This window comes from Otolemur garnettii, unplaced genomic scaffold, assembly GCF_000181295.1.
Source record: "Otolemur garnettii isolate 467f Iridium unplaced genomic scaffold, OtoGar3 scaffold00028, whole genome shotgun sequence".
Taxonomy (NCBI): domain Eukaryota; kingdom Metazoa; phylum Chordata; class Mammalia; order Primates; family Galagidae; genus Otolemur; species Otolemur garnettii.
The window spans coordinates 9,047,497-9,061,474 of record NW_003852423.1 but is presented as its reverse complement, the minus strand read 5'-3'; the positions used below and the strand labels follow the sequence as shown (position 1 = coordinate 9,061,474).

At 38.2% G+C, this 13,978-nt stretch overlaps 1 protein-coding gene across 1 annotated transcript in view; it reads left to right on the top strand.

Annotated features, from left to right (window-relative positions):
- The first annotated feature begins 6,176 nt into the window (after positions 1 to 6,176).
- SKAP2 (src kinase associated phosphoprotein 2) overlaps positions 6,177 to 13,978 on the top strand; it is a 183,469-nt gene continuing 175,667 nt past the window's right edge. The window contains exon 1 of the mRNA XM_023512433.1: positions 6,177 to 6,468. Coding sequence (XP_023368201.1) covers positions 6,402 to 6,468 — 67 coding nt within the window. The 5' untranslated portion in view covers positions 6,177 to 6,401. The remainder of the gene's footprint in view (positions 6,469 to 13,978) is intronic.

The window sequence follows — 13,978 nt, the reverse complement described above, 5'->3', positions numbered from 1 at the left end:
TTATGGATTCTTGACCATCAGAAACTGTGTGTAATACTAAATGTTTTGAACTGCTAAATTTTGTTACTCAGCAATAGATAACTAATACAACGCCCAACTTTAAATATAATCTTTCACATGCCTGTGAAAGCCGAGTAAAAATGAAAGTAAGAGAGGCAGAGTAAACTGTGTTTTAATCCATTGTCTGCTTGTCTTTAATGTTTATTTAGATTGTTTTAAACCTAGGTGTGTGAGCAAGTATTTATCCAGTGCTCCTAAGCTAATTTTGAAGGATATAAGAAAGGGGGTTAGCTTTAGATATAGGGATATATATTAGTAAGTGTAGATGATATATACATATTTTATTCTTTGAACTGGAGGATCTACTTTTGAGAAGACAAATTATGAGATTTTCCCAGAGTCTAGTTGCTCCTTTGCAGAATGATAGGAGGCCACTACCTCTTTCAAGCTGAGATTTAAAGTTTCATTTATTATTATTTCTTTCTTTTTAACCTAATATGACTAGCTTAAAGAATGTAAAGTATGATTTGATTTCCTTCTAGTTTTTGCTGTGGAAATATTTGGAAACAAGAGAGATATGAATGTATTTCTTCGAACCTCTCTTTATTACTCTTTCTGTCTTATAATCAATTTTGGCAACTTTAACAATAAACAGTAAAAATGGCAGAGTATACAAAGCATTGCCTGAGTGAATCCATCACGGTCCTGTGTCTGAGAATGGTTTCCTAACTAGGGGAAATGTGTTTCATACAGAAAGTCCATTTTCAGTTATTGCCTTTTTTATTTGGACTACTAGATGCTATATATTTTAAGGTAATCTTAATAGTTTCCTGTCTCTCACTAACAAGAATGACTTGTCATAATGAGCAGTGTAGACACTGTCCATTTGATCCACTCCAGAAAGCTGTCTATTTGATACAAGAGCAAATCACCTCAATTCCTTTGTGGAGTGAGTGCAGTATAAATAAATAAATGAGGAATAAAAAAATGGTCATTTCTATCAGAAGGAAACAAAGGGTGGGACATTTGGAGGTCTGGTTTAATAAAAAGTGTGACAAGACAAAGAATTACATGTGATCACTGTAAATGGAGAAAGAATACTCACTCTCATAAAATGTCCATGAAATAATTTCTCCCTTCTTTAGGAAGGAAGATAATCGTATGGTTTAAGAATAATAGTTCTTAATTCTTTGAAGCTGGAAGACCTATATTGTAATACGACTCTATTCACTTTTACCTCTACCAAAGAATTTTAATTTTCAGCAATATTTCTACGGTTCATGACATTTTAAAATCCAGGTAGGAAGTTCAGGTTCCAATTTGGGGAGTGGGTTTGTTTTGAGGATGTCTTTTTTGTTGTTATTTTGCATGTTTTACTTCAGTTGTAAAGTTTGTCTCATTTTTTTGTTTGTTTGTTTTGAGAGGTAAGGCATGGATGCCAAAAATGTTCTAATTTTTCCTTTTATAATGAGCATTTGGTGCTGTGAGAGAATTACACAAAAATGTCACTGCATTTGGTTACTTAATGTTTTACTAAACTTTTTGATGAAATATTAATAGAGTGTTATTCTACATTAGTTTTACCTCTACAACTAGGGATAAAAAATATGTTATGATAAATTTTGTGCACTATAGGACTTGGGAAGTGATTCTTAAAATGAGATTTTAGGATATCTTGCATTCATCAGTGGCAGTGATTTTCAACCAGTGAGCCATGAAAGGGTCATAGGTGTGCTCTGAAAAATTTTAAACATCATTAATTAAATTATTTTCAGAAGAAGTTCAAAGCACAGTAAGTGTATTCTTTTTTTTTTTTTTACTCTTTTTTTGATCAACATAATTTAAGTGTGCCATGGAAGTTTAACTATAGGTTCAAGTGTGCTGTGAGATAAAAATGGTTGAAAACCATGGTTCTATGGGGTTGTTCAATATTCAGATTTTCAGGCCCCACTCTGAAAAAACTGAATTAAAATCTCTGGGTGTGGGACTTGAGAATTCACAATAGATAGAATCAATAGATTCTCTCTGTGATCCAAATGCAAACTAAAGTTTAAGGATCATTAATTGAGCTAAATTTGGAGGCTGGAGGAATAAACAATATATATTGAGATTGGAGCCAGGATACCATATTTAAAATATAATGGTAACATCTAGGAAAGAGGCACTATCTCTACCAAGGTAAATAAATGTAGCTACTGGCTTAATAGGAGCTGACATTTGTGTGTGGTTTTAAAAATGATGTGCTCGCCAAGTGAGATGGAGGGTGTGGCTGGGGGCATGCCAGTGACTACTGTTTCCAAGGCTAATTCTACTAAGAAAAATATACAGTAGACATTCACTAAATGCTTTACCCAGCAGGTCCTATCTGAAGACTTCCTTTATCAACCTCTATTCTGTATTCTTTAGTGATTTTGGTGTCTTCATTTTCCTTGATGACAAAGATGATTACATATTAGGTTTTGAGTGATTTTTTTTTTTTTTTGAGACAGAGTCTCACTTTATTGCCCTTGGTAGAGTGCTGTGGTGTCACAGGTCACAGCAATCTCCAACTCCCGGGCTTAGGCAATTCTCTTGCCTCAGCCTCCTGAATAGCTGGGACTGTAGGCACCCACCACAACGCCCAACTATTTTTTTGTTGCAGTTTGGCTGGGGTTGGGTTTGAACCTGCCATCCTTAGTATATGAGTCTGGTGCCCTACTCACTGAGCCACAGGCACCACCCAGGTTTTGAGTGATTTTAACTAAGAGGTACTTCATTGTAATAAATATGCCAATACATGAACATGTATGTAAAAAATGTGTGTGTACACATATAAATAAACATATATACACAATCACAGATGCACATACATGCATAAACAGGAGATAGTGTGGGTGAGGTTCCAGATGAATGCAATAAGCAAATATTGCAATCAAGTGAGTCACACCCATTTTCTTGTTTCCCAATGTATATACAAATTGTTTATACTAAACTGTAGCTTATTAACTATGAACCAGCAGCATATTAAAAAAAAACTCCTATACTTTGATTAAAAAAATATTTTATTGCTGCTGGATGCAGCAGCACATGCCTTTAGACTCAGCTACATTGGGGACTGAGCGAGAAGGACCCCTTTTAGCCCAGTAGTTCTAAGCCAGATTGGTCAACAAAGTGAGACCCCATCTCAAAAAGAAATTGCTAAAAATCGCTCATGATCATCTGAACCTTTAGGGAGCTGTAATCTTTTTGCTGGTGGAGAGTCTTGCCTTGATGTGGATGGCTTTTGACTGACCAGGGTGGTAATTGTTGAAGGTTGGTTGTCTGTGGCAATTTCTTAAAAGAAGACAACAATGAAGTCCGCCAGATGCCAGATTCATTGGGTCTTCTTTTTATGAAAGATTACACATGTGTTTAGCATGCATGATAGCATTTAACCCATGTAGAATTTCTTTGAAAACTGGAGTCAATCCTCTCAAAACCTGCCACTGCTTTATCAGTAAAGTTTATGTAATAGTCTAAATCTTTGTTGTCATTTCAACAAAGTTCACTTGGAGTAGATTTCACTAGGAGTGATTTCACTAGGAGTAGATTTCCTCTCATGAAACCACTTTCTTTGCTCATCTATAAGAAGCAATTCCTCATCTATTCAAGTTTTATCATTGGAACAAGCAGTTCAGTTACATCCTGAGGCATTACTTTGTATTCTTTTTTTAAAAAATGCAGTAATTACTCTATAGTTCCTTATAATTATAGTTTTCTTGCAATTTCTACCATATCTGATGACTTCCTTCACTGAAGTCTTAGACCCCCTTAAAGCCATCCATGAAGGCTGGAATCAACTTCTTCCAAATTCCTGCTAATGATATTTTTGCCTCTTGACATGAAATGGTGAATGCCCTTAATGGGATCTAGAATGGTGAATTCTTTCCGGTAGGTTTTCGATTGACATTGCCCAGATCCATCAGAAACTCATTACCTATGGTAAATATACCTTATGAAATGTATTTCTTAACTAATTAGAATTGAAAGTCTATTACTCCTTGATCCATGGGCTATAGAATGGATGTTGTTTTAGCAGGCAGGACAACATTAATATCCCTGTATATCTTCATAGAGCTCTTTGATGACCAGGTGCATTGTCAATGAGCAGTAATATTTTGAAAGGAATCTTTTTTTTTTTTTTTCTGAGAAGTAGGTCTCAACAGCTAGCTTTAAATATTCAGTAAACCATCTTGTAAAGAGATGGCTGTCATTTAGGTTCTATTGTTCCATTTACAGACCAAAGGCAGAGTACATTTAGCAAATTCTTAAGGGCCCTATATGATACTTGGAATGGCAAATGAGCATTGGCTTCCACTTAACCTCTAAAAGGAGAGTCAATCTATCCTTGAAGCTTTGAAGCCAGGCATTGGCTTCTCCTATGAGTCTTAGATGATGTCTTCTACCAATAGAAGGTTGTTTCATTTATTTTGAAAATCAGTTGTTTCATGTGCCACCATCATCAGTGATCTTCTGAAACTTGCTGCAGCTTCTCCATCAGCCCTTGCTGCTTCACTTTGTACTTTTTATGTTATGGAAATGGCATCTCTCCTTAAACCTCATGAACTAACCTCTGTTAGCCTTCAATTTTTCTTCTTCAGCTTCCTCATCTCCCTCAGCCTTCATAGAATTGAAGAGTTAGGGCTTTGCTCTGGATTGTGTTTTGGCTGGTTTGACAGACCACTAAAACTTTCTTCATATATGCAATCAGTCTGTTTTGCTTTATCATTTATGTGTTCACTGGAGTAATACATTTCACTTTTTCTTTGCATTCATGACTTGGCTAATTGGTCCAACAAGGCTGGCTTTTGGCCCATCTTGGCTTTCAATATGCCTTCCTCACTATACTTACTCATTTATAGGTTTTGACTGAACATGAGACAGTTTTTTTTTTTTTTTACTTGAACACTTGGAGGCCATTGTAGGTTAATTGGTCTAATTTCAATATTATTATGTTTCAGGGCATAGGGAAGTCTAAGGAGGTGGAGAGATGGGGAAAGCATTCTTTGGCGGAGCAGTCAGAACACACACAGTTTACTGGTTAAATGCACTATCTCTTTGGTTGCGGTTTGTGGTGCCCCCCAAACAATTACAATAGAAACTTCAAAGGACACTTTGAAGTTGGAGGACAGATCACCATAACAGATATCATAAAATAAAAATTTAATATATTTCAATTACCAAAATTCCGTTCAAAGGCTTGCTTGCTGCTGAATTGCCACAAACATTCATTTGTAAAAACAAACAAACAAAACAAAAAAAGGAATTTCCTGTCTCTGGAAAGCAAAATAAAGAGTTTCCCCTGCCTACATATTTTAAACACACACACACACACACATTAAAAGGCTTTAGAGGAGTGAGAGGTGTCTTTTTGAAAGATCAGTAAAAAGATTTACAGTATTTGATGTGTAAAAAGATTACAGTTAAGTCGTCAAGTTGGAGGGAACAGATCTTATAATTTGATTTTACTCATTTTTACTTATAATTTTATTTTACTACTATTTTATTTTACTAATTTTCTTTTTGGTGCATGCAGATAGATGGCGTGTGGTACCTATGTTTGTTTGTTTGTTTATTTTTTTTTTCCGCCAAGGATAGTGCCTATAATGCCCCACTCTTCTTTCCTAGTGGGGAAAACCAGTCACCTCAAGAATGTAAATCAGGTAGAGAAATAATGCAAGAGCCAATCAGAACGCTCTCTGGAGAGAGGCTGCGGACTGCTGGCTTCTCAGGGAAGACTGGCGGAAGACGCGACTTTGTTACCTCCATTCAACTGGACAAAGAAGGCCATAATAATTTAGGACGATGGGAAACACTTTGTGGATTATCTGGCGATGTCTTACACCTCTGGGGACAGATCACAGCCAGAAGGCATCTCAGTCGGAAAACTTCTGGGCACTACAAGTGCGTTATCTTCCGGGACCTTAGAAGAACGGTTAGCAATTGTGGTGGTACCCGTAACCAAAATGGCGACGAGGCGCGTCAGATGCGGGATCACGTGACACAGCCCGGTTGGCCCTTTTCCCACCAGCAGCTCCTGCTCTGGCTTTCCTGCGTAGCCGTGGGGGTGCCTTGCCTGGGCGGTCTTTCTTCAGAGGCCGGGAAAACCCCAGCTTACACATGCGCAGTTGGACTCCTCCGGTCCTTCGGGCCTCGTCCCCGCCCACCGCCCCGCCCCTACCGTCCGGGCGGGGCTGGGCCGAAAGTCCAGCTGCTGCTGGCCGGAGAGTCAGTGACTTCCTTATTGTGTGCCGGGACCGGGCAGTGTCCCAACTCGTTCTTATTCGGACTGCTGGCCCAAGTGTAGGTCGGAGCCGCAACCCCGCCCCGTCAGAAACCTTTTCAGCACAGGTCCTTTCCCCGCACTCCTGGTGCTCCCTAACATGCCCAACCCCAGCATCACCTCTGCTCCCTACCCTCTCCCTGAGGAAATTAGGAACCTGTTGGCAGGTAATGGGCGGGTAGGGGGCGGGTAACGGTACTGGGGCGGGGGCGAGGGAACGGCGAGTCGGTGGGGACACTCGTTCAGAGTCCTTACCCTCCTTCCCCGCGCTTCCCACGTCTTCTGGCCCGTGGGGACGGGACAGGGAGGTGGGAAGAAGGGTGTTTCATATAGAAAAGGGGGTGGGCGTGTGTGTCGAAATTTGGTGCGGGGCTGGTGGCGAAGTCCTTGATGATCTGCACAAACCCGATCGGGACAGTTCTGTGCATTGGGAAGACTGTGTGTGTGTGTGTGTGTGTGTGTGTGTGAGAGAGAGAGAGAGAGAGAGAGAGAGAGACACACCCCGACCGAGGGAGGGAGGGATGATACTGGGAGGAGGCAGAGTAGGAAAGGCAGAGAGAAAGATAATGATAATGAATGCAGCGTGAGAACTGGGCAGGGAGCTGAAGTCAAAGAAAGTAGTTCTTGGGTGGCCTGGCCAATGGAGGTGGAGAGCTCAGAGATGCAAAGAGCTGTTAATGCCACAGGTGTTGGGGGTTATGCGGTGGGTTTGTCATTTCTAAAACTCCCATTTTTCTTGAACAGTCAGTCAACTCATAGTCAAGACTTTTGAAGAGGCTTGATTCTCAAATGGCCACTTGTCTTCAGACTTGACAGTATATTAAGCATAAAAAGGAAGGATGTGTTAAAATCCTACTTCCTGTGTCACAGGAGGAAAGTACTTCGTCTATGCACCCTCATCTTCCCCTTCTCGGTTTTACATTACCATTTATAGGAACTTACTTTAGGAGTTAAAAAAATGTTACTCTTCAGTGCTATTATGAATCAGTTGCACATATGGGTGTGTGCATTTCCAGTAAGGAAATAAAAATGTATATTTTCGTACCAGGTAGAAAATGTGTTTTTTTTGTTTGTTTGTTGTTTTTTTAAGGCAGCACAAACCTTGCCTATCCTGATGCTCTGGAATTTTTACCAGCATTTACTTTGTCTTGTGTATGTCAGAATTTTGGAAACTGAATGATGATTGTTTTACTTTAGTTGTCTCTAAAATATAAACCATTTTAAAAATATTGACCATAAAAAACTAGATTAAATAGTTTCTCTTAGACGCCTCTATTATAAATTGCCTCCTTTCATTTATAAAAAGCAATTTTACCTAAAATGTGACATTTGAGGTAGTAAGTTACTGCTGTAGCTGAGTGAGACCAAATGTCCTAATAAGCTCTTATACTATTTTGGTGGTTGGCATCATGAGTATGGTAGAGAAAATAAAACTAGGTGTAGGACTGTAGCCTTATACTTGTATAAGCATGACACAGTGTGATCAATGGATTTATGGTGGAATAGTATTCACTACTTGTCATCATTAATGGCTATCACTAAGGGAAGTAGTGAAAAACTCACTTAAGGCAGCTTTTGTTCCATTATTTGAGAGTTTCACATGAGTACTTGTTTTGTTTTACATCACAGTTAACCTTTTTATTGTTACGGTGCTGCAATTGCTTGTTTATAATATTATAATAACCAGATCAGAGAAGTGTTTTATCACTATTCCAAAATAGGTGCCACCATTTTAAGGATATTCTAGGTCTGTATTTTTGAATTTAAGAAATAAAGTGCAGACTTCTGGGTGCATATTTTTAAAGGTTGGCAGCTCCCATGTCAGACAGTTTGTTATCTGGATCCATAACCACACATTCACATTCACAGGTAGTATGTTATACAGCTTATTTTCTGATCCTTGTAGATCACAAGTATTTCATTGTGCTCTTATTGTGTAACTAAAAGCCTCAGAATTACATATTTAAATTATCTACCAACGCCAACTTCCTGTATATTTCTGTCATCTCTCTTTACTCAAATAATATACTAGCATACTATCTGAAGTTAACTTTTTAAAAGTCATTTTATTGACATTTACAACATTTCATGTTACTAAAGCAATTCATATTAAAATACAAAGTCTTAAAAACAAATACTAAAACATTATGATGTTGGGGATTATAAATTTGGATTGCACTTTATTTTCAGAGGATATTTAGAAGACGTGTAGATGTGAGTTGGGGAATATATATGGTTAAAGAAATGAAACAAGCCAACCATTGTTTTTCAGGTTTTTTTTTTACTGATTTAAAAAGTCGTTTATATTTTATGACTATAACTGACTATAATTATAGTTGACTATAATTACTCTTTTCTAAGGTAGAGAAGTTTTCAAGAATAGATATTCTCAAGGGTTTTTCACATATTGGATCCAAAAATATGTATTGTTGGGATTGTAAATGATGATTTTCGTAATTCAGGTGCATTGGGTACATAACTAGATTTAGAATTACTAAATCTATAGAGGAAATGTTTGTATTGTTTTGAATTTTAGTGATACAACTGTCTTATGTAGTACATTTTCTGTGAAACTAAGGAGATAACTGTAGTGGTAGTTGTAGTTAACAGGTGGGTGCCTTAAAGCATATGGTACAATGTAGAGAAGATAAGAAAGTAAACTTTTCAGAAGTTTAAAATCTGTTGCTTTCAGAAGAAAGAATATTAAGTCAGAAGCTACTGGCTATAAAAATAACTTTGCTTAGATATTTCTGTTTGTGTTTCATGTGCCTATTATTCAAATTATTATATGTTGTGTATTATTTGATATTTCAACTATTTGATAGGGATAGGTGCTCAAATTATTATTATTTATTATTTTTCTTTTTCTGTATTTTTACCTCTGAGTATGGCAGTATAGACTACCATTTCAATATTTGTTCCCTCCCCTTTGTTCTTTCCCCCTTTAAAAACATTCTATAGAAATTCAAAAAGAAAAAATAGGTTGTCAGTCTTTAATTCAAGTTAATGATAACCCTGAAAAACTGGCTATATAGTTTGGCTGTTATATATTCTGTGGAATCAGTATATTAAATCTTGAAAAGCTATACTTAACATGTTTAGTGTTGGATTATTCTTTTAGTCACATGTATAGAAAAGGGTTTATAGAAATGTATTGTTAAAAGCAAATTTTGAGCTGCCATATGGACTATAGGCAACCTTTCATTCCCCCACCCCCTTATAGTGGAAGAAAGGGTTAGCCTGGATAATTAAAATCCAAGGATAATCCCCAAACTTGTCCATTTAATCTTCTCTCACATCCAAATGTTTTGACTAGGATGAACAGCAAGAATAATCTTGATTTATGTGAGTTTTTCTCCCCCAGACAGGCAAGAAAGTGAGAGGAACAGTAGCCTCCGTCCCCTTTCATTTGCTTACCCACCCTTTGAATATTGGTTAGTGGTTTGAAACCAGATATTCGCATTCGTTTGTTTTAGGACAGCAAAACAATAGATGTTGTTTTCTTTTTACTAAATGAGAAATTAAACCAAGGTTAAAAGAAAAAACAGTGGTCGTCAGTGCTCCGAAATATTCAAACCAAACCAAACAAATAAGAAATAAAGTACTTATATGGTTTCTGCAGAGCGACCTTGAGATTTTGTTCACATGGCTGTCTTGATTAGAAATACTGCATTTTTCCATTTGGGGAATTTTCAGATTTTTTTACCCCCATCACATATTATAATCCATAATCCCTTCAGGGTTACTAGATAAAGCATGCAATTCATTAGAAATAGAGGCAGGATTTCTTCAATCTTGAGTATAGTACAGTTTGATTTCCACTTTTCCAAGTTCCATTTATAATTTGGTCAACATTTTGGTTTTATTTTTCCCAAGAGAATTATTTATGGTGTATCTAGTGTCCCATAACTTTCTTCTGTGGCATTAGCTAAGTATGTAAAGGGAAGACTGCCACCTACTGAGTCCCCACTAGTCACCTACTACTTTAGCACCTGGATTTTCCTACAGAGCAAGGATAAACCTGCCCCATTTTGGCAGCAATAACTAAGGAGCATAAAGCTGATAAAGAGAACATTTAATCTCAAAACGAAATCAATCTATGACATCACTAAGATTTTTCTCTTCTAGAAGTAGGAATGTGTTTGTAAATCAAAAGATTAGAAGTTGATGGAGATTTTTCTATGGCCATATAATGTGGCTGAATTAAGATGTGTCATTAAGAAAACTATTTGCCTGTTTCTCTTAAGCATATAATATCTGACTTTTCCTTGGGAGGGCATCTCTTGCATGGCTTCCTGTTGAAAGTATTTTCATCTCAGATTACTGAATTAGACTCTTGATACGATGCACTGTTTTTATAGTTCATCCAAATTATCACTGGTTTTCTTTAAAGAGAATAAACATACTAAAAATGAGGAATATATGAAAGATCCCAGGTGGGTTTAGCTCTGCTGTTACCAGCATTAAAGTATTACTATAAAGAAGGTAGAAACAACACAGTAGGAAAAGCCTCTGGTGATTTGAAACACAGTTCAGTTGTCTCTCATAAATTTCAGATTAAGTGTCATATATGGGTGATAAAAGTGGCATAGGCTAGGTTTTATATACTCATTATTCACTTAGTTTGTCTTTTTCAATTAAAGCCAAGTCTATCTTTTTCATTCCACTGAGTTTACATTTCTTTTTCAATCACATTCTGAACACATTACAATAGATGCTGCCTAACAGTGAATATAGTGTAAATCTCAGACTAATGTGTTATTCACTGTGGTTTTTTTGAAAATGTGTGGTAAAAAGATTTTGATTATTGTAAGCTGCTATTTATCAAGAGTCATCTTTTAGAGGTTGAAAGATGTTCAGCCCTATCTTTCAACAGCTCAGCTTTCTATCAAAATAAATCATTTAGCCTCCAAAGCCAATTTTGAAAATTTTGTCGGATGATTAGATTGTAAGACCCATGTGTGTTTTACCCATTGTACTGTAAGAATTCCTGGGCCTGTTCAGCATGTCTCTTTTTGAATGTTTGAGAAGTGCACACTTCACCCGTAACCTATACAAAGTGCTAGGTAATCAAGGGAAAGACATTGATTAGAACAATCAATAACTTTTCAATTAGCCATTTTCCATCTTTGGGCTTTTGGGTCCATTGATCTGCATGTGCCCAGTTTAATTGATTTTTATGTTTTCATCAGTAACTATTTGGTTTATAACATACCTTGCTTTAACAGAGAAGAAGAGAATGTTTTCCTCCTCCCCCCAAAGCAGCTTAAGTTGTACTAGGATCCTTCTCATATTAAATTTGGTGACAGCACATCTCAGTGAATACAAAGAGAAATCTGGCCCAGTTCATAAAAAGAGAGAAGTGGAATTAAGTGGTAAAGCCATTTGGAGTGCTGATTGGTTTTGCATTTATTTTACTGATCTGAGGCTGAACAAATGGTAGATTTAGCCCAATTCTTGCCCTCTTTCCTATACAAGGCCATCACAGAAGGCGTGTTGTATATGTGTGTGCAGGGAGGTAATGGGTTGTTGGGGGTTAAGCAGGAAGACAACAGGGTGTTACCTTTGTGACTTGTTTACAGCCTTCAGCCTGCCAAGTACCATTCCAGGTTGTTTAGTGGTGGGGGATGGTGAGGACAAGTGGTCAAACCTCGGCTCTTTTCAAGTTTGGGAACCTGTGCTATATACTCCACTTTAAGAAGTGAAGAGTTTATCATTTATAGGAGTTTTAGAACTCTTCTGAACTTGTGTGGTTCTGCATCTGTGCTATACACCTGCCCCCAAAACCAGACTCTAGAGGAAGAATGGGTGGCAGTTTTTTTAGAGGGTATGTACACACACACACAAAAGAAGGAAAAACCGAGTACCAACCATTCAGTAACTGGATGTGTTAAGTGTTTGCATCTTCTTAGGGGTCCTGATGGCTATTGAGAGGTTCCTATTAATAACTTAAAACTGCTTAAGGATTACTGAGCCAGAACATGTCATCTTTTATTTTTTTCCCCCAGATCTTAACATTTATCTATAGCAGTTGTAAATCTGATTTTTTCAGCAGGTTTCTCCCCCAGATCCTTACAGCTGTATCATCAGATAAGGTTTACACTTGACAGTGTTAAGGTGTTAACAGGAGCAAAAATCATCACGCTCAGTTCACCGTTCCAACTCTATCCTGATGATGACTTGAGGGACAGAGTGATGGAGTTAAGTGTAAGCTGCAGACCGGCAGCAGGGAATGGGAGTGGTAGACCTGGCGCACTGGGACGTCCCCTTTCCAGCGCCTTCACTGGTAGGACCTGGTGGGCCTCTTTGCCTCTCTCCAGTGGCGGCTGTGCACCCGAGTGTATGAGTGGAGTCCCTCCTTCCTAGGAAAAGGAATTTTAAAAACTAGGCCAAGAGGCAAAGCGAAGCTGACCTTTTCTTGAAATCAAACTGTGGTGTTTCCCTGAATTACAGGCAGTCAGGAATCACTGAAATCTACATACTAACTGGGGGCCCTGACCCCCTAGACCAGAGGAAGGTAGAAGAGGGCTAACGTGCTTGTTAGTTTACCACGCTTGCTAGTTTACCGTTTGCAGGGCTGTTTAGAGCACAATAAAAAGCTTCAAATCTCTTTCCCAGCCAGCCAGAGAAGCGCTTGATTCATCCAAGACTTTTATTGCTTGCTTTTGAAATATTACCCTGACTCTGAGCTACAAAGCCGCAGATCCAGCCCCATTTGTCTAGCGAGGGCGCTGCCCCAAACCCGGCTTTCCCCGCTCTCTGATCGTCTGACGGGAACCCTGGGGTTTAAGACTCCCGAGTGGAGAGTCGGCGTTTCTTGGAGGGCAGATCTGGAACACCTCCCAGGAAAGCCCTGGTAACTTCTGTCCGGCGCTTCTCTGTCCTTGCGGTTGGAGCAGGATCCCTGCGTTGCGAAGGCACCGGGCGAAGATCGCCAGCATATCCAGGCACTCCTGTGCGGTGTGAGAGGCCGGGTTCCTTTGATTCGGGGGAAAAACGGGCAAAAGGAAGATTTTAAGAAATAACTTAGATTTTAAAAGCTTACAAACCAAGTCCGTGGACAACCAGCAAACTAAGATTATGGCAGAGACTGCTTTCAATTTAACGTTGTTTGGGTGGGAACTCCCTCCCCCCAAATCAGCAAAGCAGTTCCTGTTCTCTCCGTGTCTCCTTCGAGAAATAGTTATCAAAAGAGTCAAAGTTTATTAAGTAAGTTCAGTTGTCTTAAACCTTTTTCTGGAAAAAGCTTAGGAATAAGTACATTTAATAAAAAGCTACTTTAAAAATGTAGACCTCTTCCCTTACCCAATCTCTGAATTTCTTCTCCTCTTGAAGGATACCAGTTCTTCCCAACAGTCCCACACTCTTCACACAAATATTTTCACATCAAGGGGTGGCATGAATCAGTATCTTAAAAACATTTTGGGGGGTATTAGGGAATATTATACAGAGTATTGCAGTCTTTTTTGTTTTCTGAATTTTTATAGGACCGAAATGACCTTTTAAAAAGAAAACAACTTAGAGGGTGATTTGTTGTTAATGCTTTCAGAGATAGAAAATTGATCCTGTTTATTTAAATCTGGATTGCATAATGAAAATGTAAAACAGGCAATTAAATACTCAAGGAAGAAGGAACTAAAGACAGTGAGTGAAAATAACATTCAGCAGACTCTTCAC